The sequence below is a fragment of the Platalea leucorodia genome (assembly GCF_965183815.1).
Source record: "Platalea leucorodia genome assembly, chromosome: 3".
Classification (NCBI taxonomy): Eukaryota; Metazoa; Chordata; class Aves; order Pelecaniformes; family Threskiornithidae; genus Platalea; species Platalea leucorodia.
The window spans coordinates 23,667,755-23,691,373 of NC_138825.1; the positions used below are offsets into that span (position 1 = coordinate 23,667,755).

The 23,619-nt window shown below is 46.2% G+C and overlaps 1 protein-coding gene across 1 annotated transcript in view; it reads right to left on the bottom strand.

Moving 5' to 3' along the window:
* The window catches only part of TGFB2 (transforming growth factor beta 2), a gene marked incomplete at its 5' end in the record, with an annotated part of 67,477 nt that extends 45,138 nt beyond the window's left edge, over window positions 1-22,339 (bottom strand). The window contains one exon of the mRNA XM_082307907.1: window positions 21,997-22,339. Coding sequence (XP_082164033.1) covers window positions 21,997-22,339 — 343 coding nt within the window. The remainder of the gene's footprint in view (window positions 1-21,996) is intronic.
* Window positions 22,340-23,619: the final 1,280 nt, after the last annotated feature.

Consider the following 23,619-nt stretch of genomic DNA (forward strand, 5'->3'; position numbering starts at 1 on the left):
TGAGAAGTTATATTCAGCATGTAGAGTGACAGCAAAGTTTTAGTAAAATTACTATGATATGCTTTTTTTTTTTTTCCCCTTAGTCTTTGGCATTATTTCATGCTAAACTTTGAACTTGCTGCTTTCACTGACATGCATTTCAAGTTTAAAGCAAAATAGTCCAATAGCTGAAGCCAAAAGTTTGACCTCCATTATAACTGCTGTAATCTTCTGGGAAAATATCATCTTGACTCTAATTTCCCTTTTCAGACTCACCATGCTGCTGATGAGAAATAATAGTTATTGGGGCTGTAAGGCCAAGATTAATGTCTGGCCCTGAAAAAAAAACAAAACAAAACAAAACAAAAACAAACAAACCAAACCAAAAAAACCACCAGTAGCACTCAATGACACATGAAGTTTCTCCATTTCTCATGTACGATCACCTCCTAGACAAGCAAGCTGGACTAGCACAGCTGCGAGATGATGAACACTATCACATGAAGGAATATTCAAGATCACATGAAAGTCTCTGGTTTTGAGCACACGTGCCTTTTGCAGTGTAACTGATTATACCACGGAGCATCATTATCTGACTTGTCAGTTTAGACGGGAAGGTCTGTAGGGCTGGAGAAAGTACTGCAAGATCAACAGCGCCTCATGCAACAGGGTCCTGATCTCTCACTGGGGCTTGAGCAACTACTGTAATACAAATATTACGACATTCTTCACTTTGCCTCAATTGGATAGTGTTGTTAGATGGATGCAGCATGTTTCTATCAAGAAATATTTGGCCGCACTTCTACTGGAGTGAAATGATCCCTGTAAATACATGGACAAATTGTGGTTGGCCCTTGGCTCCACACATCAGAAAACCTCTCTGTCAGCAGCTGCAATACGGGGTGAAAGTTGGCTGGTGCACGAGCAGGACCAGAATGGGAGCAAAGAAAAGGATCTCTGTTACAGGAGCTGTGGAGAGCCCTGACTCACTGAACATGGGCAGTTACAGCCTCCCCAGATGGACTGTTCCTATCCATGGATGTTTTACTTAGCACCTCTCAATAAGACGAGGGGGGTGGTGGGAAGGAATATCCAGAGTGAACTTCTTCCTCTTTTTTCATTTTTTCTGGCATAGAAGAACAAGACTGCTTTCACGTAGAACTTTTTCTTTGGTGCCATCAATAAAAGTTTAAAGTTCCTTGTCAAAAAGTGATGAAAGAATTATAAACAACACAGAATAGCTGCCAATGCCCTTGAACTAAGAGCGCTCATGCCTACCTGCTTAGCTGTCAGTACCCAAAAACGGTACCACTGCTTCTTAACGCTAAAAGTAAGATTGGTATTTTGGTATTTGCTTGAGGTTAACAAAGTCTCTAAGGCAGAACGGTCCCAGGCTCTCACAGGCTTTCCACCTTCCAGTCAGAAACATGAATTCTCACCAGAAGGACTCTGAAGGAGCAAACGCCATTTGCGCAGCACATGTCACGTATTTGCTCTTGGTGGTATTGGCTGCTTTTAGCCGAGTCAGCCACCGGTAATTTTTGCGTCCAACCTGAAGAGCATGAATTGCAACAATCCAAACTAGAAGTTTGTAAAGCTCATCTCACCATACCCAGACTTGCACAAAAGCAGATAAAACAAAGCCTCTACCATATGTCAAAAAAATTGTTTCTTCCACCTTGGAAAACTTCATGGGAGGATGAGAGAAGTTTCATCATGACACTGAGGCTTCATACTGCTTTGAGGTTTCCCACCACTGTTGATAAAAGTGTAGCAATCAGCTCCTCAGATGAGTTACTTTTTGTCACCAGTGGTTCTGTCAGTTGTGACTTTAAGTCAAGCCAGGAACCCCTCATCATTTGCTGACTTCGCTTAAGGTTCATGGTAAAAGCTGAACCAGTACAGATAGAGAGAAATCTATCACTTATGAAGGTGGCATGAGAATCCATAGCATCTCCAGATACCTCTGAAATGCTTTAGGAAGAAGGCAAGAGAACAGTGACAGATTTAGGTATGTTAGACTTGGAGGCAAATAACAGAAAGCCTTCTCCACAGGAATCATTTTCACACTGGGACCTCTTCTGAAACACGTCTATGATGAAACCATGAAAGGAGGATAGAAGCTTCCGAACTTCTTTTCAGAGGCTTAGAAGACAAGTCTTCTCACTCGTGTATTTCGGATAACGGCCCCAACAATGAAGACTAAGGAATTAAGTTTAATTAGGTTTTACCGGGAAACCTGCAAAATTTCATTTCAAAGAATACTCCAAGAAGTAAAGCACTTGCAGTGGTGCTGACAGCAACTTGTCTGCAGGTCCCCAAAGCCAGAATGCAATGCTGAAGCAACTCCTCCTGCCAAACACTTCACCTTAGCAATAGGGCTCAGATACTCCGCAACGCTCAGGGCTCCAAAACCAAACCCACAAATCCAAACATACTCACAACTTTGAAAAAGAAAAAAAAAACCAAAACCATACAGGAATCAGAACATTACAGCGGGCATCCAACCCTAAATATGCTAAATATAATGAAATAGGATAAACCATAGACCTAGATCCTGTTCTTAACAGAACACAACTACCTGAAAGGAGGTTGTAGCGAGGTGGGGGTTGGTCTCTTCTCCCAAGTAACAAGTGACAGGACGAGAGGAAACGGCCTCAAGCTGCGCCAGGGGAAGTTTAGGTTGGATATTAGGAAAAACTTCTTCACCAAAAAGGTAGTCAGGCATTGGAACAGGCTGCCCAGGGAAGTGGTTGAGTCTCCATCCCTGGAGGTATTTAAAAGACGGGTAGACGTGGTGCTTAGGGACATGGTTTAGTGGTGGACTTGGCAGTGATAGGTTAACGGTTGGACTCGATGATCTTAAGGGTCTTTTCCAACCTTAACGATTCTATTATCATATGTGGACGATTATACAAAAAGGAGATTCACACAAGGTGATAGTGACGGTGGCCAGGCACGTGAGAGCACCCAGCTTCCCTTACTGGGTATTCAAAATCGCACACGGAGAAACTTGCACCGGATAGCCCAGCACAGATTAGTATTTTTAATCTATTGCTATTTATAAGAGCAAGTTGCTCTCTCCTCCTTTTTTTTTTTTTTTTTTTTTTAAACGAGTGGGCCTCACTGCTCAGCTATTCTAACTGGAAGATTTAAAAGCGGTCAGGAAATTTCAGGGCTGCCTCACAGAGCGTGGAGGAGATGAAAGCGAGTCCCACGGCACAGGCTCTGTTCCTCTCGCCCCACCTCTGCCAGGAAGCGCTCCTGTTCCCCTGGCAAGCGGCGCAGCTGGCTGCCTTCTGCTCGGCCCAGGGTCCAGAGAACAGCCTTTCCAAACTATTCCCTGGCTGGAGGAGGAAATGAAAGCAAGTCATTTTCAAGAAAAGCAGGTTGGATTGTCCAACCCTTTCACTCTGGGGAGAAAAAAAAAAAGAAAAAGGAATTATACAAGAAGTAAAAGTGTAACGGAGAAGGAAAGGCAAAAGAAAACTGTACATTTTTTTGCATTGCAGAGAAGTCAAGATTCACAGACTCGAAGCACAAGCAACACATCTTTAAATGATTAAGATAAAGACAGTGGGTAATAGATGAATGTTAGAGACAGAGGGAAGTGAAAGTTTTTAACCACATTAAATCGTGCAGTCTTTCCTGCTTCATAACAGTAATTACAATTAAAATTATTTACACCCTGGTCCAGTGTAAATCAGGAACAGGAAAGGACAGTGATTGTAAACCTCTCTTAGGGAAAACTCTCCAGCCAGCAGAAGTTAGTGCTACTAGCTGCCTCCATTCAGGACATGCACACCCGCCTGCCCACGTAGAGGTGCTTAGCTTTCAACTCCCTCCTCTACTTTTCACTCCAACTGGCTTAGGAAGCTCCCAGGCAGCTCGCTTCGGAAGATCCCTAAAAAGCTTCATGGACTGCGTGGGAAACATGGCTGCTCACTGAATCCAGAGACTACTATGGAGATAGACATGGAAGGATTAGGAGTTGCAGAACAAACAGTACAGTACAACAAAGGTTGGAGGAGCTCGTCTGCAGAGCTTCATGTACAACTAGCTCCAAATCATGGCTATCAGAGAGAAGATTAATGTTGAATATCCGGTCATTCCCTTTTATACAGTAACTTGTCAAAACCAGATTGCTCCCTGAAGATACTTGGTAGAGTTAGCTCCAGTTTAGTGTTAAGAGGATGGTCTCAATGAGAGTATCAACTCTTATTACTTAAGTACAGATATTCCTAATTCCACAGTTCTTTTACTAAGTCCCAATTACTAGGATGAGTTATGATCCGTTGTGCCCTCTACACTATTTTTAACACAAGTGGAACTTCTCTATAGGTTAAGGGCTCAGACCAATGGGTGAGGTAGGCAGAACACCTCCACTAAATACTTTGCAACATGGAGTCACCAACTGAGTCAGTGACTTGGAGGTCTCCCATGTCTTGTGCTATTGAATGTGGAAAAGAACCCCAAAAACATTATTTGCCTTCCAAAATTATGGTTTCTGGCAACAGAACTAACCTCACAGCTGGGGTGTCTGGCCCCTTGCTTCTCTGAGGGAAGAGCTGCCAACTATACAAGCACTAGATAACCCATCACCACCTACTTCCTCCTCTGTAGTTAGGAGCTGTGGGTGGCACTGCTCCCACCAGCACAAGGGCAACCAACTCCATTAGGCCATGCCTTTATATCTGGTTCCTGCTGAGATATGGTAACTGTCTGATCAGCTGGTTTCTGGAGACCCCTTATTTTAGGCCCCTGGCACTTCAACAACTAAGCACCTTCAAGGAGCCAGATGCAGGTACCGGTTTACTCTGAAGATGGAACTGAGGTGCTTTGGTTACCCAGATGTGACAGGAAAGATTCATAGCTTAGGTAGAAGTGATCACCTCATGTTCTGCACAAAATCAAGAAGTCCCAAAGAATTGCACACATTCAGCTTTAGTATTATGAAGGAGACAGTTATACAAAGATGAATACAACGATGAGCTGAATTGACTGGACAGAAGCGTTTACAGAGTAAAGTTGAAAGGATAATGAACGTACACTCAGTGTGCTGGACAGGTAGAAATGACATAGTTCCACAATCAACAAATAAGACCATTCAGGTCAGAAAACTGTCTGGGGCAGAAACCGAATGCAACCATAAGAAGATAAAAAATGCAACTATATATTACAAACAAAAGCAAAAGTGATAGCTGCTGAGAACTACTATATATCAGAAAATAAGAACTGCAGATAACAGATGAGAAAAATCAAATGGGCGTACCAGCTTCATGGCCAAGAAACTCAAAGATGAGATTTACTTAAATACTAAGGAAGCTTAACAGTGATATTCATCCATTACAAGACAAAAACTGTTGAAATAATAATACAGAAATATGAAATATACTTCTGTAGATTAAAAAAGCCATGCAATCATAAGATGAAAAGACAATTATTATTTTTTATTTCAGCAGCAACTCAGGTGGTCTTAAAACAATAGCTACTACAATCAGACATTGTAACACAAGACCAGATAACTTGCATCAAGACTTTTGAAAGAGCTGTCCAAGGAACTATCTAAATTATTAAAACTGGCTTTCAATAAATCCCAAACACTAGAGAATATCTTAAAGATTTGAGGCAGAACATATTTGCTAATATACAATGCCTAAACAGGGCAACCCATGCTATCTCACATATACAGTCAGCCTTATATTGATCCCAGAAAAAATATGCAAAGTACAGGAATGAGAATCAGCTCAGAGGAACTAAGGGAGTATAACCAACATCAGTTCAAGAAAAACAGATCCCACTGGTCCAGAATCTCAGTGAGACCACTAGTCCTGTTGGTAAGACAACTGTTTTAATATAAGGTACTTGGGTAGCTGAAAGACATTTAAGCTGGTGGCACATAATGATTTCATTAGGAAACAGGAACAACAGGACACCAACATGGCCAGGCAGTAAATGAATCAAAGTCTCGTGTTTTTATGAGACTCAAAATACAATGGTAGACAGGAAACCCGTTATTGAGAGACAAGCTTCTAACAAGGTCCCATAAGGCTCATTTTACAGCACTCTACTATCTAATATTTTTATCCATCACCTGGAAGGAAACTAAACCAATATTAACCAACTGCAGATGAAATAATGATATGGATGTGACAAATAATGAAGATGCATCACAAATACAGTGACTTGAATCTTGAATCATCAAGATGTAAATGTCAGTAGAATCAATATGAAAATACAAGCGTAACACAGAGAATCTAGACCATACTTACAGACTACAGGACTCCATCCTGAGAGTCAGCACCTCTGAAAAGGACTTGGCGGGGGGGGGGACGACGGACACGACGACACACGACTCTGGTGGATAATTACCCAAGTATGAATTTTTACTTAGAATCATAGCATCATTTAGGTTGGAAAAGACCTTTAAGATCACCAAGTCCAACTGTTAACGTACCACTGCCAAGTCCACCAATAAACCATGTCCTCAAGCACCACATCTACCCGTCTTTTAAATACCTCCAGGCATGGGGACTCCACCACTTCCCTGGGCAGCCTGTTCCAGTGCCTGACTACCCTTTCAGCAAAGAAATTTTTCCTAATATCCAACCTAAACCTCCTCTGGCGCAGCTTGAGGCCGTTGCCTCTTGTCCTATGGCTTGTTACTTGGCAGAAGAGACCAACACTCACCTCACTACAACCTCCTTTCAAGGTAGCTGTAGAGAGAGATAAGGTCTCCCCTGAGCCTCCTTTTCTCCAGGCTAAACAACCCCAGCTCCCTCAGCCGCTCCTCATATGACCTGTTCTCTAGACCCTTCACCAGCTGCGTTGCCCTTCCTTGGACACGGTCCAGCACCTCAATGTCCTTCTTGAAGTGAGGGGCCCAAAACTGAACACAGTATTCGAGGTGCGGCCTCACCAGTGCCTAGTACAGGGGGACGATCACTTCCCGAGGCCTGCTGGCCACAGTATTTCTGATACAAGCCAGGATGCTGTTGGCCTTCTTAGCCACCTGGGCACACTGCTGGCTCATATTTAGCCGGCTGTCAAGCAACACCCCCAGGCCACTGGGCAGCTCTCCAGCCACTCTTCCCCAAGCCTGTAGCATTGCATGGGGTTGTTGTGACCCAAGTGCAGGTCCTGACAACTTGGCCTTGTTGAACCTTATACAATTGGCCTTAGCCCATCGATCCAGCCTGTCCAGATCCCTCTGTAGGGCCTTCCTACCCTCCAGGAGATCAACATTCCCACCCAACTTGGTGTCATCTGCAAACTTACTCAGGTTGCACTCGATCCCCTCGTCCAGATCACTGATAAAGACAGTAAACAGAACTGGCCCCAATATCGAGCCCTGGGGAACACCCCTTGTGACCAGCTGCCAACTGGATTTAAGTCCATTCACCACAACTCTTTGGGCCCAGCCATCCAGCTAGTTTTTTACCCAGCAAAGAGTGCGCCCATCCAAGCCATCAGCAGCCAGTTCCTCCAGGAGAATGCTGTGGAAAATGGCGTCAAAGGCTTTATTAAAGTCCAGGTGGACAACATCCACAGCCTCTCCCTCATCCACTAAGCGGGTCACCTTGTCATAGAAGGAGACCAGGTTAGTCAAGCAGGACCTGCCTTTCATAAACCCATGCTGACTGAGCCCGATCCCCTGGTTGTCCTGTACGTGCTGTGATGGCACTCAGGATGATCTACTCCATGATCTTCCCCAGCACCGAGGTCAGACTTACAGGCCTGTAGTTCCCCGGATCCTCCTTCCAGCCCTTTTTGTACATGGGCGTCACATTTGCTAACCTCCAGTCAATTGGGACCTCCTCGGTTAGCCAGGACTGCCGAGCGATGATGGAAAGTGGCTGGGTGAGCGCCGCCGCCAGCTCCCTCAGTACCCTTGGGTGGATCCCATCCAGCCCCATAGACCTGTATGTGTCTACATGGTGTAGCAGGTCGCTAACCATTTCCCCTTGGATTATGGGGGCTTCATTCTGTTCCCCATCCCTGTCTTCCAGCTCAGGGGGCTGGCTACCCCAAGAACAACTGCTCTGACTATTAAAGACTGAGGCAAAGAAGGCATTAAGTACCTCAGCCTTTTCCTTGTCCTCTGTCACTATGCTTCCCACTGCATCCAATAAAGGATGGAGATTCTCCTTAGCCCTCCTTTTGTTGCTAATGTATTTGTAGAAACATTTTTTGTTGTCTTTTACAGCAGTAGCAAGATTAAGTTCCTGTTGGGCTTTGGCCCTTCCAATTTTCTCCCTGCATAACCTCACGATATCCTTGTAGTCCTCCTGAGTCGCCTGCCCCTTCTTCCAAAGGTTGTAAATTCTCCTTTTATTCCTGAGTTCCAGCCAAAGCTCTCTGTTCAGCCAGGCCGGTCTTCTCCCCCACTAGCTCGTCTTTTGGCACATGGGGACAGCCTGCTCCTGCACCTTTAAGATTTCCTTCTTGAAGAACATCCAGCCTTCCTGGACTCCTCTGCCCTTCAGCACTGCCTCCCAAGGGACCCTGTCAACCAGGCTCCTAAACAGGCCAAAGTCTGCCCTCCGGAAGTCCAAGGTAGCAGTTCTGCTGACCTCCCTCCTTACTTCTCCAAGAATCAAAAACTCTATTGTTTCATGATCACTATGCCCAAGATAGCCTCGAAACATTACAGCACCCTCAAGTCCTTCTCTGTTCACAAACAACAGGTCCAGCGGGTGCCCTCCCTAGTTGGCTCACTCACCAGCTGCACAGGAAGTTATCTCCCACACACCCCAGGAACCTCCTAGGCTGCTTTCTCTCTGCTGTATCGTATTTCCAGCAGACACCTGCTGTTGAAGTCCCCCATGAGAACGAGGGCTAGTGATTGTGAGACTTCTCCCAGCTGCTTATAGAATGCTTTGTTCACCTCTTCATCCTGGTTGGGTGGTCTATAACAGACTCCCACCACGACATCTGCCTTGTTGGCCCTCCCCCTGATTCCTACCCATAAACACTCAACCCTACTGTCACCATCATTAAGCTCTAGACAATCAAAACGCACCCTAAGATACAGGGCTACCGCACTGCCTCTCCTTCCTTGCCTATCCCTTCTGAAAAGTTTATAGCCATCCATTGCAGCACTCTAGTTGTGCAAGTCATCCCACCATGTTTCCGTGATGGCAACTATGTCATGGTTTTCCTGCTGCACAATGGTTTCCAGCTCCCCGTTTGTTGCCCATGCTGTGTGCGTTGGTGTAGATGCACTTCAGTTGGGCTATTGATCCCACCACCTTTTTGGGGGGTGAAACCCTAACTCCTATGTGATCATTCTCGGGTGCTTCCATGGTTTCTAACACATCCATAACCCTTACGTCTTTGCTGCCACATGGATCTCCATCCCCTACCTCCACTGAGATGGCAGACCAAAGGACCTCGCCAGCACACTGTCCCTCAAACACTGGCATGCCGCCCCCAGGCTTATCTCTAACAAGCCTGGTTTTATCCCTTTCCCCCTTCAAATCTAGTTTAAAGCTCCTTCAATGAGCCCTGCTAACTCCTGTGCAAGGATCCTTTTCCCTCTTTGAGACAGGTGTACCCCATCTGTTGCCAGCAGGCCTGGTGTTGTGTAGACAGACCCATGATCAAAAAAACCTAAATTCTGCCAGTGACACCAGGCTCAGAGCTGGGTATTGACCTGCTGGCTCTTCTTGTGTCTTCCCTCATCATTCCCTGCAACTACAAGGATAGAGGAGAACACTGCTTGTGCTCCTGATCCCTTAACCAGTCGTCCCAAGGCCCTGAAGTCTCTCTTGATTGCCCTTGGACTTCTAGTTGCAACTTCATCACTGCCTACCTGAAAAATCAATAATGGATAATAACCTAAGGGCTATACCAGGGCAGGAAGTTTTCTCTTCACGTCTTTAACTCGGGCCCCAGGGAGGCAGCAGACTTCCCTAAGAAGTGGGTCCGGTCTGCATACTGGGCCTGCTGTTCCCCTCAGAAGAGAATCTCCTTTCTTTATGGAAGCAGTTTTGACGCAGAGCATAGGCTGACTTAACCTCTGCGATACCTCCAAGCTAGGTGAACCACCGTGCTCGTAACTGTTTGGTTCTACTTCTCCTTGTAGCACTCCTGGCAAAGTTACTGACAAAATTAGCTGCATGAACTGTGTAATATTGACTTAGAGCAGAGTCTGCAACATGCATGTACTTGATAACAGCACAGCCACTGTTGAAATACTGTGTCCAATACTGTTGTCCACAATCTCAGCAGTATATGAATACAGCAGAGGAGTTTCAGAGGGGAACAGTGAGAATAACTGAAAAGGCTAGGAAGTGTCTCAAGGAGAACAGAGTGTTAAACTTAAAAGAGCTGTGGCTCAATCACAGTCTATGGATCTGAAACACGCTCAAAGTCGGGTAAAGCGGCCCATGCTGAGCTCCTGGCTGCCTCATTGCAGGGTCTTCCAGCAGGCACGCCAGCTTGCTCTCAGCCAGATCAGTTCCTGCCTGCAAAACGTCCCTCTCCTGCGAGTGCCTACACAATGCCCACAAATTTGATAACTGGTCTTCAAAATAGCAAGTGAAGGTTTAAATCCGATTCAAATGCTAGAACTTGAAGCTAAACAACTTAAAACACAAAGATGCTTGTTTCTAGTGACTGTAATTAATCACTGGAATAATTTACCAAGCATGGTGTGAACTCCCTTTCAAAAAGGAATTAATTCAGCAAAACTCAATGGCCTGGAAAATGCAGATAGGGAGACCAGAAGACCATCATGATGGCTTCCAGCTTTTTTAATCTGTAAGTGTCCATTCTACCATAACTCAAAGCCTCCTAGAGCAATGTCAGTCTCATCCTTTCTAAAGTACAGTATGATATCAATTAGTCATTAGCTATGAGTGTGAACAGACCTGGAACGTTACACCCTGAGAAGAACATCTCACCCCTGCTGAAATGAGTATCTCCTTCAGTTGTAAGGCAACATTCATGTTCAATCAGAAACCTGCTTGCAGGTCTGGCTCTCGTTGCATAAAGGCACTTTATAGCCTGTGACATTGTAATATTGCCTTAGATTAAATGAGAACCAAGCTCTTTGGTTTCATATCCCGCATCAAGTGGCTTTGGATCAAATCTCATCCCAACGGGACACAGGAAGTACCACATAGATAAAATATAAACCAAGCTTTTTTCCTTTCTTTTTTTAAAAACAAACAAACAAAACCCCAACAACCTGTGGTGGATGTTGAGTCCTCCCAGGCTTTGAAAAGTACATAGCAGCAGTACAAACACGATATAAAACAGCATTCAGGACATTTCTAAACAGCAAAGCAGATTTACCTGACTCAGGCTTCATCCGAATAAAAGGCTGGGATTCTCAAAGGCTACAAAGGAACCACTCCTTTAGGTGCTGCTTAAAACCCCAGCCACAATGACTATTCTGCTTGCCTAAATAATCACTGCACAGACTCCAGTTTCAACACCACAAGGAAAAATCTGGAGTGGCTTTACTGACTCAAATTAAATTGCTCCAACTTTTCATGCATACAAAAAACGTACCTCAAAAGTTAACTCATTTCATGAGCCACTCTGAGACATATCAAGTCAGAGAGGCTTTACGTAAAACCACATGCACCTTCATGCTATAAGCACAGCTCCTGTTCCCAAACTACTTGGCTTTCCAGCTTGTAAACTCAGCATATATCATGCAGCAAACTGACTTTCAGAAGTTGTTCTCCTGGCTCCAGCTCTATTCAGAACCAACTTTTAGGATTTTATTGATAACATAAAAACACCTTGTTGGCTTAGCCCTGACCTTTCTTTACAGTCCACTGCACAGGGATTTGCCACATTCTTATTCACAGCCTTTAGATTCTTCCCTGCTCTGGGCGCTGAGGTCTGATTTTGCATGTGTTTATAAGAAGCTTCTGGATGTGGAGTGATGAGCTTCTAGACAAAAACTCGCTGTAGGGAGGATGATAGAGATATATTACGGCATGTTTATTTGCCAAGACCTTTGCGGTCAGATGGTCATTTATTTTAGGCAGGGGGAGGTGTGGAATACCTAAGAAGTACAGGACATGAACTCATGCCTCCTTCTCTGCATTCTGCAATTCTTGCCGTATTGCTGCCATATGCTGTTCCCAGACGACATCTGCCATCAAATAACCTACTAAGGTGTTTATTTTTAAAAGTGATTCTTCTTTCTTTTGTAAAGCCTTATGCAGAAGAACATCTCCAGTGGCAACTCAATAAAAGGGAAAGCACCACATTACAGTAATACACCCCAATATATCTTGAAGATGTGGCTCTTCCCTGAAACAAAGGAATGGCACTTAATACCTGATCCAAAGACTTCTGCAGTCAATGGAAAGACTTCCAGTGTTTTCAGCAGGCTTTGGACCAGGGCCCTTAATCTGGGGAACATACTCTCAAAAGGCAGAAAAATGGAAAGGTTTGACTGTATCACATGTATAGCTGGCCTTGTGGCAAGTGTGCATGAGGCAGATTCCTTTCCAGACTCTACCTCAACAAATACGCTTCCAGCCAGAGAAAATTAAGTCTCCCAATAAAGTGGGCAAACAATAGGACTTCAACTTGGAAGGAGGTGAGTTCCTTCAGACATGTGATATTGTTGTCATTCAGTATCTGGCCACCTTTATAAAGATCTTTTTCTAGATCCTTTTGGGGTTCTTTTCTTCCCTGACTAGCAAGGGGAACGTGAAGTTTCCAAATACATGGCTCCTAGCACTGGGGAGAAATGCAAGCTGGGATGGGGAAATCCAGATTCAAAGAAGGAGAGAAAGCCCAGACCCCCAACAATCTGTTCCCAGTCCCTCCTAACTGGGACAAAGCTGCTCGCTTAGCTCCCTTGCTTTCCAAACTGTATACGCTGGCAGGGAGCCTCTCAGTTCCTATCACACCACCAGATCAGAACAGCAGATTTATTTTCAAGAAAGCTGGAACTTGTTCCTCACTCACAAACCCAAAGATGTATATATGTCTGCTCCAATAGCCTGCCATTATATGCTAGGTAAACACGCAACAAGCACAAAAAATGAAATGTACAGACATCTTTCAGCATACCTCAATGTCGAAATGTGGCTACTTCACTTCCAAAGCGTGCATCAGGAAAAATTTGAGTATAGAGCAGCGATTGGCACAAGACATATACAGCCCTTGCTCTGCCAGGGAGGCCCAGAGCCAGTTACAACAGCCAAGAAAACTGGGCTGGATCTCTCTGAGATTGGGCGAGAATGAGAACACCAAGGATCTGCATGGATCCAACACATCTCCAGGCAATTTAAAATGTCCTATCACGTTGGAGAATACAACGTATCACTTAGCCTTCCCTGAGGGCAAATATCCCCCTATATCCCCTGCAGGCATTTTGATGAAGAAATGAACTGCTGGTACAGCATGTGTCAGTGGACCTGAAATCCGGAAATTTTGCTTACTAGGTAAGTGCTCTGTTTCGGTATTATCCAATCAAGTGGATCAAAAAGTGCATCAAAACCTCCAAGCACGAAGGCCAGGAACTGCGATGCAAAGGGAGAAGTTGCCCCTCCATCGTCACATTCATGGGGGAGCAGAGACATCTCTCAGCTTTGCTAACCTGGGCCACCCCTCCGACCAAGCAGAGGTGGGACAAGGAGCAGCAGCCTGCCACAGGCTCCGGTGAAGGCTAGACCCCGACCATGCTGTGCCTGCCAGCCACTTCTGCCATTATTTCAACCCACTGCTGCATCTGAAGAGGGTAAATTTGCTGCATCGTTTTTACACATCACTTGGAAGATGGGAAGCTTTGCAGGTGTTCTTCTTCCTAGTGTACATCTTGGCAGTCCTAGAGAAGGTCTTTATGACTGTTTGCCCAAAGCCCAAAAAAAGTCATTTTATACATATTGGACAATGCCTACTCGAATAAGCAAGGACTATTCTCTGTTCAGTTTGGGGTACTGTAGATCATTTGTAAACACAACTGTGGGCTCAGGATTAATAAGTATTATTGCACGAAGCCTTCATCAGGTATGGGATTGCTAGGTACTCTCTGACCACTTCAAAAGAGTCAGTGCTGCTAAGATCTATTAGTTTTTCAGCCTACTGAGTACAAAGTCCACCTAGAGGGTTGGGGTTTTTTGTGCGTTGGGTTTTTTTTTTTTTTTCCACCCCAAGAAATGAAAACCAACATGTTCTGATTCCTATCTTTCAGTCATCACTATGGTAAAGATAAGTTACCATCATTATTTCAGCTGAGCTAGCTGCTGAATTGCAAATGCTATACGTAAACAAAAACAAGTAAGAGAAGGAACTTCAACAGGCTTAGCTCGCCTTTTAAAATTCAAGGCAGGGGTTTAAAAGAGATGAAGCCAGTGAAAACATTGGATACTAACACCAGCCAAACAGGGAAAAATAACGAAGTTGTAAGCCTGAAAAACTGAAATGGAAAGAATGACAGATTTACTGCTGCATTTGATGCACATAACCACTGATAGACTCTCCCCAGGAAGTGTTGAAATTACCATCACTGAAATGAATCCAGAAGCTAAAAATTAAATTATCTTTCCCAGAACATTCCAATTTGGGCTTTGGCAACAACAGATGTTTTAATGCTCTTAAATATATGCACGCGCATGTGTGCACGCATGCACACACGCACACATACACTTAAGTACAGTATCCTCTTTCACACAAGACCTCCCTCTTAGTTTTCACGAAGTCAGACTGAACTTACGGTCATTCTGCAAAGTCTTTTCTTCAAAGTCGCTGCTCAAATGCACAACTGTCAGATTAAGCAACCCATAAGGAGTCTTACAGCAGCTCCAAGTTTTGAATGAATGGTTATTTGTGAACTCGCTTGTCAAGACAGATGTGGTATTTGTCAGTGCAGTGTGGGTTAGATATGGTGGGAAGGAGCCAAACAAGCAAAGTGAAAGGTCAGTATCACAACATTTCCCTTCCCCCTCCCCCAAGTTTGCCTAAAATGATGCCACAGCTTTTGCTGAAGTGTAATACAGTAGTCTATTTTCATGCGACCTACCATGCTTATTTGAAAAGCAACAATCACACAGGAAAAGTAAAAGAAAAATGCGTGCAGAGGGAGAGAAAAACAGGAACATTTTGGTGCAAGAAAGCTACAACAGAGGGACAATCCAAGATTGACAGAAAACAACACATCTTTAGAAATTTGATGATACTTGAATCAAGACCAGCCTATGGAAGTTGAAACACAATGCATTGTTTTTCTTGTATTAAAATGTAGTATTATGAGGATCACAGGTTAATTCATGTTGGGAGAGACATCTAGTCCAACCTCCAGCTCAAAGCAGTGTCAGCTATGAAATCAACTTATCATTTATACTTTATACAGTTATTTGTAATAACCTGAAGTCAGCATCCCACTGTGCTAGGTCCTATATAACAACAAAAAGAGGCTCCTGCCCTAAGGGGGTTTCAGTGGGAAAGAGCTCAGCTCTACAACGAAGACCTGAACATGTCAATGAGCATCACACATGAAATTAGAAGCAGCCCTCGCTTATTGTCCAAATGAAAACCTGAATGAGGGACAGATGTTCTAAAGATCCTCTCCACAGTCTCAGTCATAAATCTGCTGCAGGGATGCCTGCGAGGTCTAGCATCTCCTAGAAACCAAACGTGGATACCAGAGGACCCAAACAGCAACACAAGATGTATTTCAGTGGAGCCTGTCTTTCCACAGTGAACGAGCAGTCTCGAGGTGCTGCTGCCTAAACTCATCCCACCTGACCTCCTCCGCAAGGAGCCAGGAGCTTTCCAAGCAGCATGCATGAACTGCAATGCAGTTCCCTTTGGAAAACCTGGCTGGTTTAGACAACGCTACGCTACCCAGAGAGGCAACTTCTCTACTCTGGACCAACTCACAGAGCACCAAAAACATGTAAAAACCTGCTCACCAGACAGGTCTAACGAAGCCAGGTCTAGCACTTCATTTCTCCAGGGCCAATCCTGTGCCATTCGAGCTAAGAGAACCACAGTACTAAACAGGCTCATGAGTCATTCATAAATTCAAAAACAACTGGTCACACTGGAAGGAGATAAAACACAACACTTCACACTAAGTTTCTTTTCAACTCCTCGCCCTCTTGTCACAGACAAATCTTTGAGTTTCTCCTCTATACCTTGCAGCTGTATGTCTTGTACAGTTGGGTGCCCAGCTGCAATCACTTAACAGCAGCAAGGACAGCGAGGATAAGCGTGGGGGAGCTGTTTTAAGAAGAAACATAGCTGCTTCAGATAGACTACTACAGGAAGCCAACTGACAGCGATGCTGGAGCTAGGCACCTCCTAGTCCACATCACAGATTGAACGGGAAACAAGCAACAGCCTGTGGTTGAAGGCAGGATGCAAACTTTCCCTAAACAAACGACCAAAACAAACTTTTTAGTCTAAACAAATCAGCAGAATCATCTGTAACACAGTATTACATTAAATAATACCTGGGGAGCGTGTCATCCTCAAGCTAAAAGCTGTCTGCTTGAAAATGTGCAGCATGTGGTTTCACAACAGGAATGGAAACATTTGTGTGTCTTCACTCATGACTCATTTTGTCACCATACCCTGGGGTTCTTCTCTTTGTCTGCAATACAGGAGCACTCTAGCACAGACACTGCAAAGGCAAAAGAAGCCAACTGCCCAACAGGGTCAGCCTTCTTTGGGATCATGGGAGTACTGAAGAGCCTCTTCTTTCCTCTCTAAAAAATCCTGTAAAGCATTTCCTTCTCACTGGGCTCCGATGCCCAAATGACAGATTTCAACACAGTGAGAGGGATTTGAACTGTCTGGCTTTGCTCATCCCTGCAAATGTGCCATAAACCAGGCCCCAATTCAGGAAGCTAATTAGGCATACACAGAGCCTTAATGTTAATGAGTCCATTCATGTGTGTGAAACTCCATGCATGTTTCAGACCCGTGCTGAAGAAGCTCACCGAGGACGACAGCCAGGAGTTCTCATTCATCTTTTTGCTCAGCTCTGGTGAAGGCAGGAATCTCAAACTGACAGCAAAATGCTGGAAGTACTAACTTCAAACTAACTGTTCACATGCAGCGCACCAAGGATGAGCAAGGTTAAAACCAGCAGCTAATGAAGATGATGCTCTGCTTTCCTGGCACAATCACCTACTCACACCCAGTCCTGCAGTTAAGTGGAGCCAGCAAGAGTGGCATGAGCTCTGGGTACTCCCTGCACATCTCCAGCCACGAGCAGAAGACAAGGGCACATTTCCAGATAGGTCTCTGGGACTGTAAAACACTTGCAGTGCCAACGGGCTGGGGGTGGGGAGCAGCTGGGGCAGTGATGCACATCTAACCTTTTCACTCACCAAATTGGAGTGAAAGTGCCTCTTTAAAACAGACACCAGAGATGATAAACTCAAGGAGGGTTACGGAAAGGACTAGGGAATATAGCCCTACATTTCTGTCTTGCAGGTCTTCTGACCTTACAGTATTAAAGAGGGGTGTCACGGGTGTTTTGCTTTTCTGTAGGCTTCATCCTCTGGAAGAAAGGCAGGGACCAGGTACCATGCCAGGCCAGCTTGTGGACCTCCCCCTCTCCCAGCCTGGCGCCCTGCTTACAGCAAGTCGCTGGTGATTCAGAAGGCAGGCAGGAAACACACGTGGTGCACCCCACCACCTGCTCCACGTGAGTGGGAGTGGAAGAAGAGAGCTCTCTTTGATTTCAGCTGCCCTTGGTTAGTGCACCAGAGCATGTTATTTTATTATCCCTCTTAGTATGTGGAGGACTACTGTCCAGAAAATTACCCTGCCCCTTTTTAAAGCCATTTGCAATTTCTTGTTTTTTTCATCACCACCTAGGAAGATTGCAATAAGTGCCATTCATGAAACAAGGAGCAAGGAACTGTTCCTCCTCCGTCTCTCCTCAGGGAAGCCTTCACATTGCTTCAGGTCCTCTCTGCAAACCAGAGAGTAAGCCTGGCAAACACCTCCTACAAGTGGTGCTCCAGAACACGACCATAGGGCCAGCATAGCCAGAAGGTTTTAAAATAAGGTATTCCTTCTGAGACTGTTTCCATATCATTAACAACATAGGAAATCCTGAAAGATTAAGTTCTGCGTTCTGCTAAATGCAAACACACGCGAGCCACGCAGCCGTAACTGTTAACATCGTGGTAATGATGCAGTCAGTGCCGGCAGACGCGGAGCACAGCCGCCCCTGCGTGAGTAATTCTGGTACCCTGAAGACAAGGAGCCCACATATGTATAATTGCTGGTAAATTGAGTCCTTGCTGATAAAGTAGAAGCATGTCATTGTGCCCTGCCAGTTTATAATGTTGTCTTTCATGAGGCGAATATTCAGCAGAACGACGGTCTATGTAAAGTAATATTCATAGTACAGAGCTCCTGAGAAGACTAATCCTACCACCCAGCGCAGGCTGGAACCCGTGGAGGCTCTTTCATACTAAAGTAGTTTAAAATCCTTGCAAAACCAGGCCCAAACCCAGAAGAACTGTGATTTCTTAGGCTACTGAGTACTTTCAGACCTATCTCCAAGAATGCAGAAAACTTGAACATTTACCTGCATTAGCCTTAAGCCATCAGTACCGACCAGCTCACTGACTGTGATAAAAATTGCCATGAATGCAGATGACGGAATTGGGCCCCAGGCCCCGCATAGATGTGTTGCCTGTTTTCCTCAAGTATCCCAGTTATGCATTAGTGTTACAATTCGCAATCCTTAACTGTGCTGGCATTAAATTTCTGTTTATTATCAGTGCAATGGTGATTATCACCCAGCCTCAAATAAATAACTAGCTTAAGTATCAGGCCCTAGGCAATCAATGAAGAACTGATAAGTAATAAACTTCTAATGTGATTCAGCTTTCACAGAAATCAGTATTAAGCACCTACTCTGGTAACTTCGCCCAGGCACAGAATTCTCAAGAACTCTCTCTGATGTTGTGCTCGGTTTCCATATCCCACCTCCCTCTTTATACCGCTCCGTAAAACAACTCAACTTCTGACTGCTGACTTCGGACAGATTCACACTTTCAGTATCTAGTCCACGCTGTCGCGAGCCCAATGCAGGCAGGCATGCTTGACAGACAAAAGCTTTTTCGTTTTTCCAGACGTCTTTGTAGTATTTTTTTCCACCACTACTTTTCACATCTGTTGTTTTTGGGTCCGGCAGTCCCTGACTTGCTGAATTTCCATGTATATTCTGACCTGGTGTGTCTTTAACCTCAACTGGACTGTCAAGCCAGATGCCAGATGCCCCCTTACTTCCTCAGTGCAAACTATCAGTAAACCTTAGCATAACTTTACTTTGAGCCTTAAACTAACAGCATGTGAAAAGATTAATATGAATAAATTCAAAACTAATCAGATCCCTTCTTTAAATGTTGACACAGTATTATTTATATCCCATAAATACCTTCTTGACTAAAATTCATCCCAGGAGATTGGCGTCTTGCCAGTTCTATTCATATTTACTGTATTTATACAGTACAGTACAGGCCAAGGATAATATTTAAGACAAAATATGCCTTAGGGTATATACAATATCTCTTATAGTTTTCCTTTTAAATCTCCTCATTGCTAAAAATATTTAGTCTGAACTTTACAAAATGCCCCACAAAGACCTATCAGCGATCTGTAGTGATATATTGCTGACTGTGAGTATAATTAGAGCATATTTGTAATACTTGGGTTGTAGTCAGTTACTGAATGCTAACAACTTGTGGTAAAAACTGAACCACTGATCTTTCCCATGCCTTCCTTCCAGCAGCTTTTGACCTCCAGTGCGTTCACACTGATCCCCTTCTCCCTCCTGCCTCCCTCCGACGCAGCAGAAACCGTAGAGTTAAAAAAATTTACTCCGAGACGTCTAGGAGAAAGCGCCCGCAGCCGCCAGAGCCGCGTTTTCAACTTCTTCCTTTAAAATATGGTGGAGTGATTTCTTCCTTTCTGTCTTTTTTGGAAAGGTTCGCTCCATCCAGCATAACTAGAGAGCAGTGGAAAAACAGTTAACCTACTTACTCTGATGTTAGCGACAGCCCTTGCACAGTAGTACTGGATCTGCTGCTAACTGGCCCTCGGATCCCAAACGTCTGATGCACTCTGTTGGTAGATACCTGCAATCTCCTTTGCTCTTCCAAAACCTCTATCAATACTTCAGGACAAATCTGGCCTCTGACAACATTTTTAAAAATAGATCCTCTTTTGTCAGCACCATCCAAGTCACACACCACAGATATTTTAATTTTCTGGAAAGTATGCAGCTGCATTTTGGACTATCGGGTCTTTGTAGTTTGCCCATGCGAGGAAAAAGGACAGATGTGCTCAGGATGGATGCATTTTACAGTTCTCAGAGACCCTCTGCTACAGGGTCGACTCCACAAGCCAAGGCGCTCCTATCGGTCTTCCTAACCTTTGCCCATAGGTGCTCATCCCCCTGCTCAGGGTGTGATCTGATAGGTCTCAAAACAAAGTGCTGAATTCCACCAAAACCACCAGCAAAATACTACAGTGTACCAACATGGAAAATAGGCACGCTTTCTGTGTTCTCGCTATGGCTATGAATTACACGGAACCTCTCTGCTTATACCCACTTGGCTCCAAATATATGCCTTTTTTTTAAAAAAAAAAAAAAAAAAAAAAAAAAAAAGAGTATTTCTTCCCCGAGGGTAACAAGGGTGGAGTGTATTTATCATAGCTATTAGGGATGGTGCCATAATTACAATAATAAAATGGCTCTGACTGCCAGGATGTCCTGTACCTGATGCTGTCATTTAAGAATAAAGGAAGAAGTGGAGGCAGCTGCACCGAGCGTGGGGTTCAGATACCTTGGCTGGCATCCTAGGACTATCACATGCAAGACGGAGCAAGCCCCGAAGCTACAACTTGCTAAACTAAAAATAAGTAAGGGGAAAACACAATTAGAAACTCTAGGATAAAGTTACCAAGATGGCTGCATTATCTATTTAAGCAAGAGGTATGCGCTTTTCAAAAACAGAGAGCAAGTATATAGGGCATCAAGTGGCGGGGGAGGGAAGGAGAGAAACACGAGCTAAATGAAAAGAGTAGGGACTAGGTTTTGGATATGCGAACGGTGAAGTTATTTTCTGCTTCTGGTATTTCACTTTCCTCAGTATGATGATGATCTAGATTCTTTTAAGGGAGCGTGCTGCTTTTTCTTTTTTCTCTATACACTTAAACTTCACTACCAAAACAAAAAGGCACGCCATTATGATTGTTAATCATTCTAAGTGGATTTGGTCAGCACAGAGCATTTGTACCCTTCTTTTTTTTTTTTCGTGCAAAACGTGGCGTGGATCAGCAGAAGGTCGTTAAAAACAGCAAAAGGCAGACGGGCTGAGACAGGTTCCAAGAACCGAGGCTACCCAGGAGGGAAAACTTTTTCTGCACCTGAAATGAAAGTGCCCATGAAGTGAAACGGGAGGCTGACTGAAGTGGGAAGAGGAGGGAGGACGGCTGTGCCTCTGTCCTCTCTCGGCACCAGCCTGAATAGCGGGCTGTGAGACAACGTTCTGGAGGGGCACAGACGGAAGAGAAGCCCGTGACTTTTTTTTTTTTTAAAGACCTCCTTTTCTTTTCAGTCATGGAGAGATGGAAACCTGCCTGATCCAGACACTCCAAGGGAAACAACAGCAGTGGAAAGATATTGGCTCTTTTTGGAGGCTGCAGACGGGGCTGCGGGGGAGCTAAACCCAGTGCTGGGGAGGGAACGGGACCCTGGGTGGGGGGAGCTTTGCTCAGGTACAGGGTGGTGGAAAGCAGAGGCACCTTTAGGGGCTCCCGGGTGACTTAAAAGGGGCTGGGAAACCTCGCGAGTCTGGGGGGACAGCTGAGCCCCCAACCCACCCACCCAGGCACGCGTATACCCCACCACCGAAACGAAACCCTAGAAGCCACCACCTAAGAGATGCGGAGGATAAGAGCGAAGGAGGCAGATGATGATGCATGGGGCTGGTATTTGAAGGCGCTGGGCACTGCCAAGCCTCGGGGGCGAAATTACACACACATGCACAAACACAGCGGACTTACTTTCAGGGTAAAAAGGCTGCATGTCTATTTTGTAAACTTCTTTGGCATAATACTCCTCGTCGCTCCTCTCCCTTTCGCAAGTGGCGGCTCTGTGGTTGGCTTTCTCTTGCAGCAGGTCCCTGGTGCTGTTGTAGATGGAGATGACCTCCGGGGGCACCTCCTCGGGCTCGGGGTACTCGTCCGGGGGGCTGGTGAGCTTCAGTTTGCTCAAGATCTGCCCCCGGATCGCCTCGATCCTCTTGCGCATAAACTGATCCATGTCGAGGGTGCTGCAGGTAGACAGGCTGAAAGCCACGGTGGCCAGATCCACGGTGAGAAACACGCTCAGGAGATAGCAGTGCATTTTAAGTGTTTAAATACAGCGCCCCCCAAAAAAAGAGTGACTTTAACAACGAACAACAACGGAAAAAAAAGTAAAAAATAAAAAGGGGATGTGTGCAAACAAAGGGAAGATCTGCAGACAAAATGCAGTTAAAAACCCGACTGCAAGGACGACTTGCAATCGCAAAACGCACGGGAGGCGTCAGTTAAAAAAATACCAATAATAATTAAAAAAAAAAAAAAAAAGCAGCAAGTTGCTACAACTAGGTAAAATTCGGGGGTGGAGTGAGCCGGACAGCAAAAAAAGGGGAGGAAAAACCCCCAAACAGATAAACAAACCTGCGAATCAAGTAAATGGAAGAGAGACCGTTCTCAGCGCGCTGGCGAGGCAGGCTGGAAAACAAAAAATTGAAGCGAAAAAAAAAAAAAAAAGGAAAAGGAGGGGGAGAAGAGGCAGTGATGGGTATTAAAGGGCGCTGCCGCAGCCGGCGGGGAGAGGGTGCCGGCGCGGCGCTGAGCCGCGGCGCTGAGCCCCGCCGTGCGCCCGCGGCGCCCGGCGGCTCCCGGCGGGCAGGGACGGGGGCAGCGGCGGCGGCGGCGGCGGCACCGCCCCGCGCCCGGCGGCGCTCAGCCCCCGCGGCGGCGCCGGCAGAGGCGCGCACGTGTGCGCCCGGCTGCGCCGAGCCCCGGCCCCCGCGGCCGGGCGGAGCGGCAGGCGGCGGCCCCGCGGCGGCGCCTTGCCCCCGCGGCGGCGGCGGCGAGCGGCGGCGGCGGCGGCGATCCTCCGTCCGGCCGCGTCCCGCAGGCTGCTGCGTGCGCCCCGCGCTGCATGCACCGACCGACCCACCCCCGCCCGGGCCGCTGCGCGCCGCAGAGCTTTTTCCAGCTCCCTCCTCTTCCTCCTCCTTCCGAAACGCCAACCCCACGCCGCAGTCAGCGAGGCAGCGCCGCCGCCCCGACAGCCTCCCCGCGGATCGCAGGCGCGGAGCGGCCGCCCGGCGCTGGCCGCGGCGCAGCGCCGCTCTTCCCCCGGCTCTCCCCCGCGGGGCTGGGGCTGGCCCCGGCCCCGGCGGCGCGGCGCGCAGCTCCCGGCGGATCTAGCGCTCCGCCCGGCGCCCCCCGCCCGCCGCCCCCGGCCCCTCGGCTCTCCCGGCGCGGAGGGGACGGGTGCCAGCAGATAACATCACGGCCGCGCAGGGAGAGGGAGATTTATAAGGCCTCCCCGCCCCACGTGCTCGCCTCGCCGCGAAGTGACGTGGAGGGGCTGCGGGAGCGGAGGGCTCCCCGGCCGCGCCGCCGCCC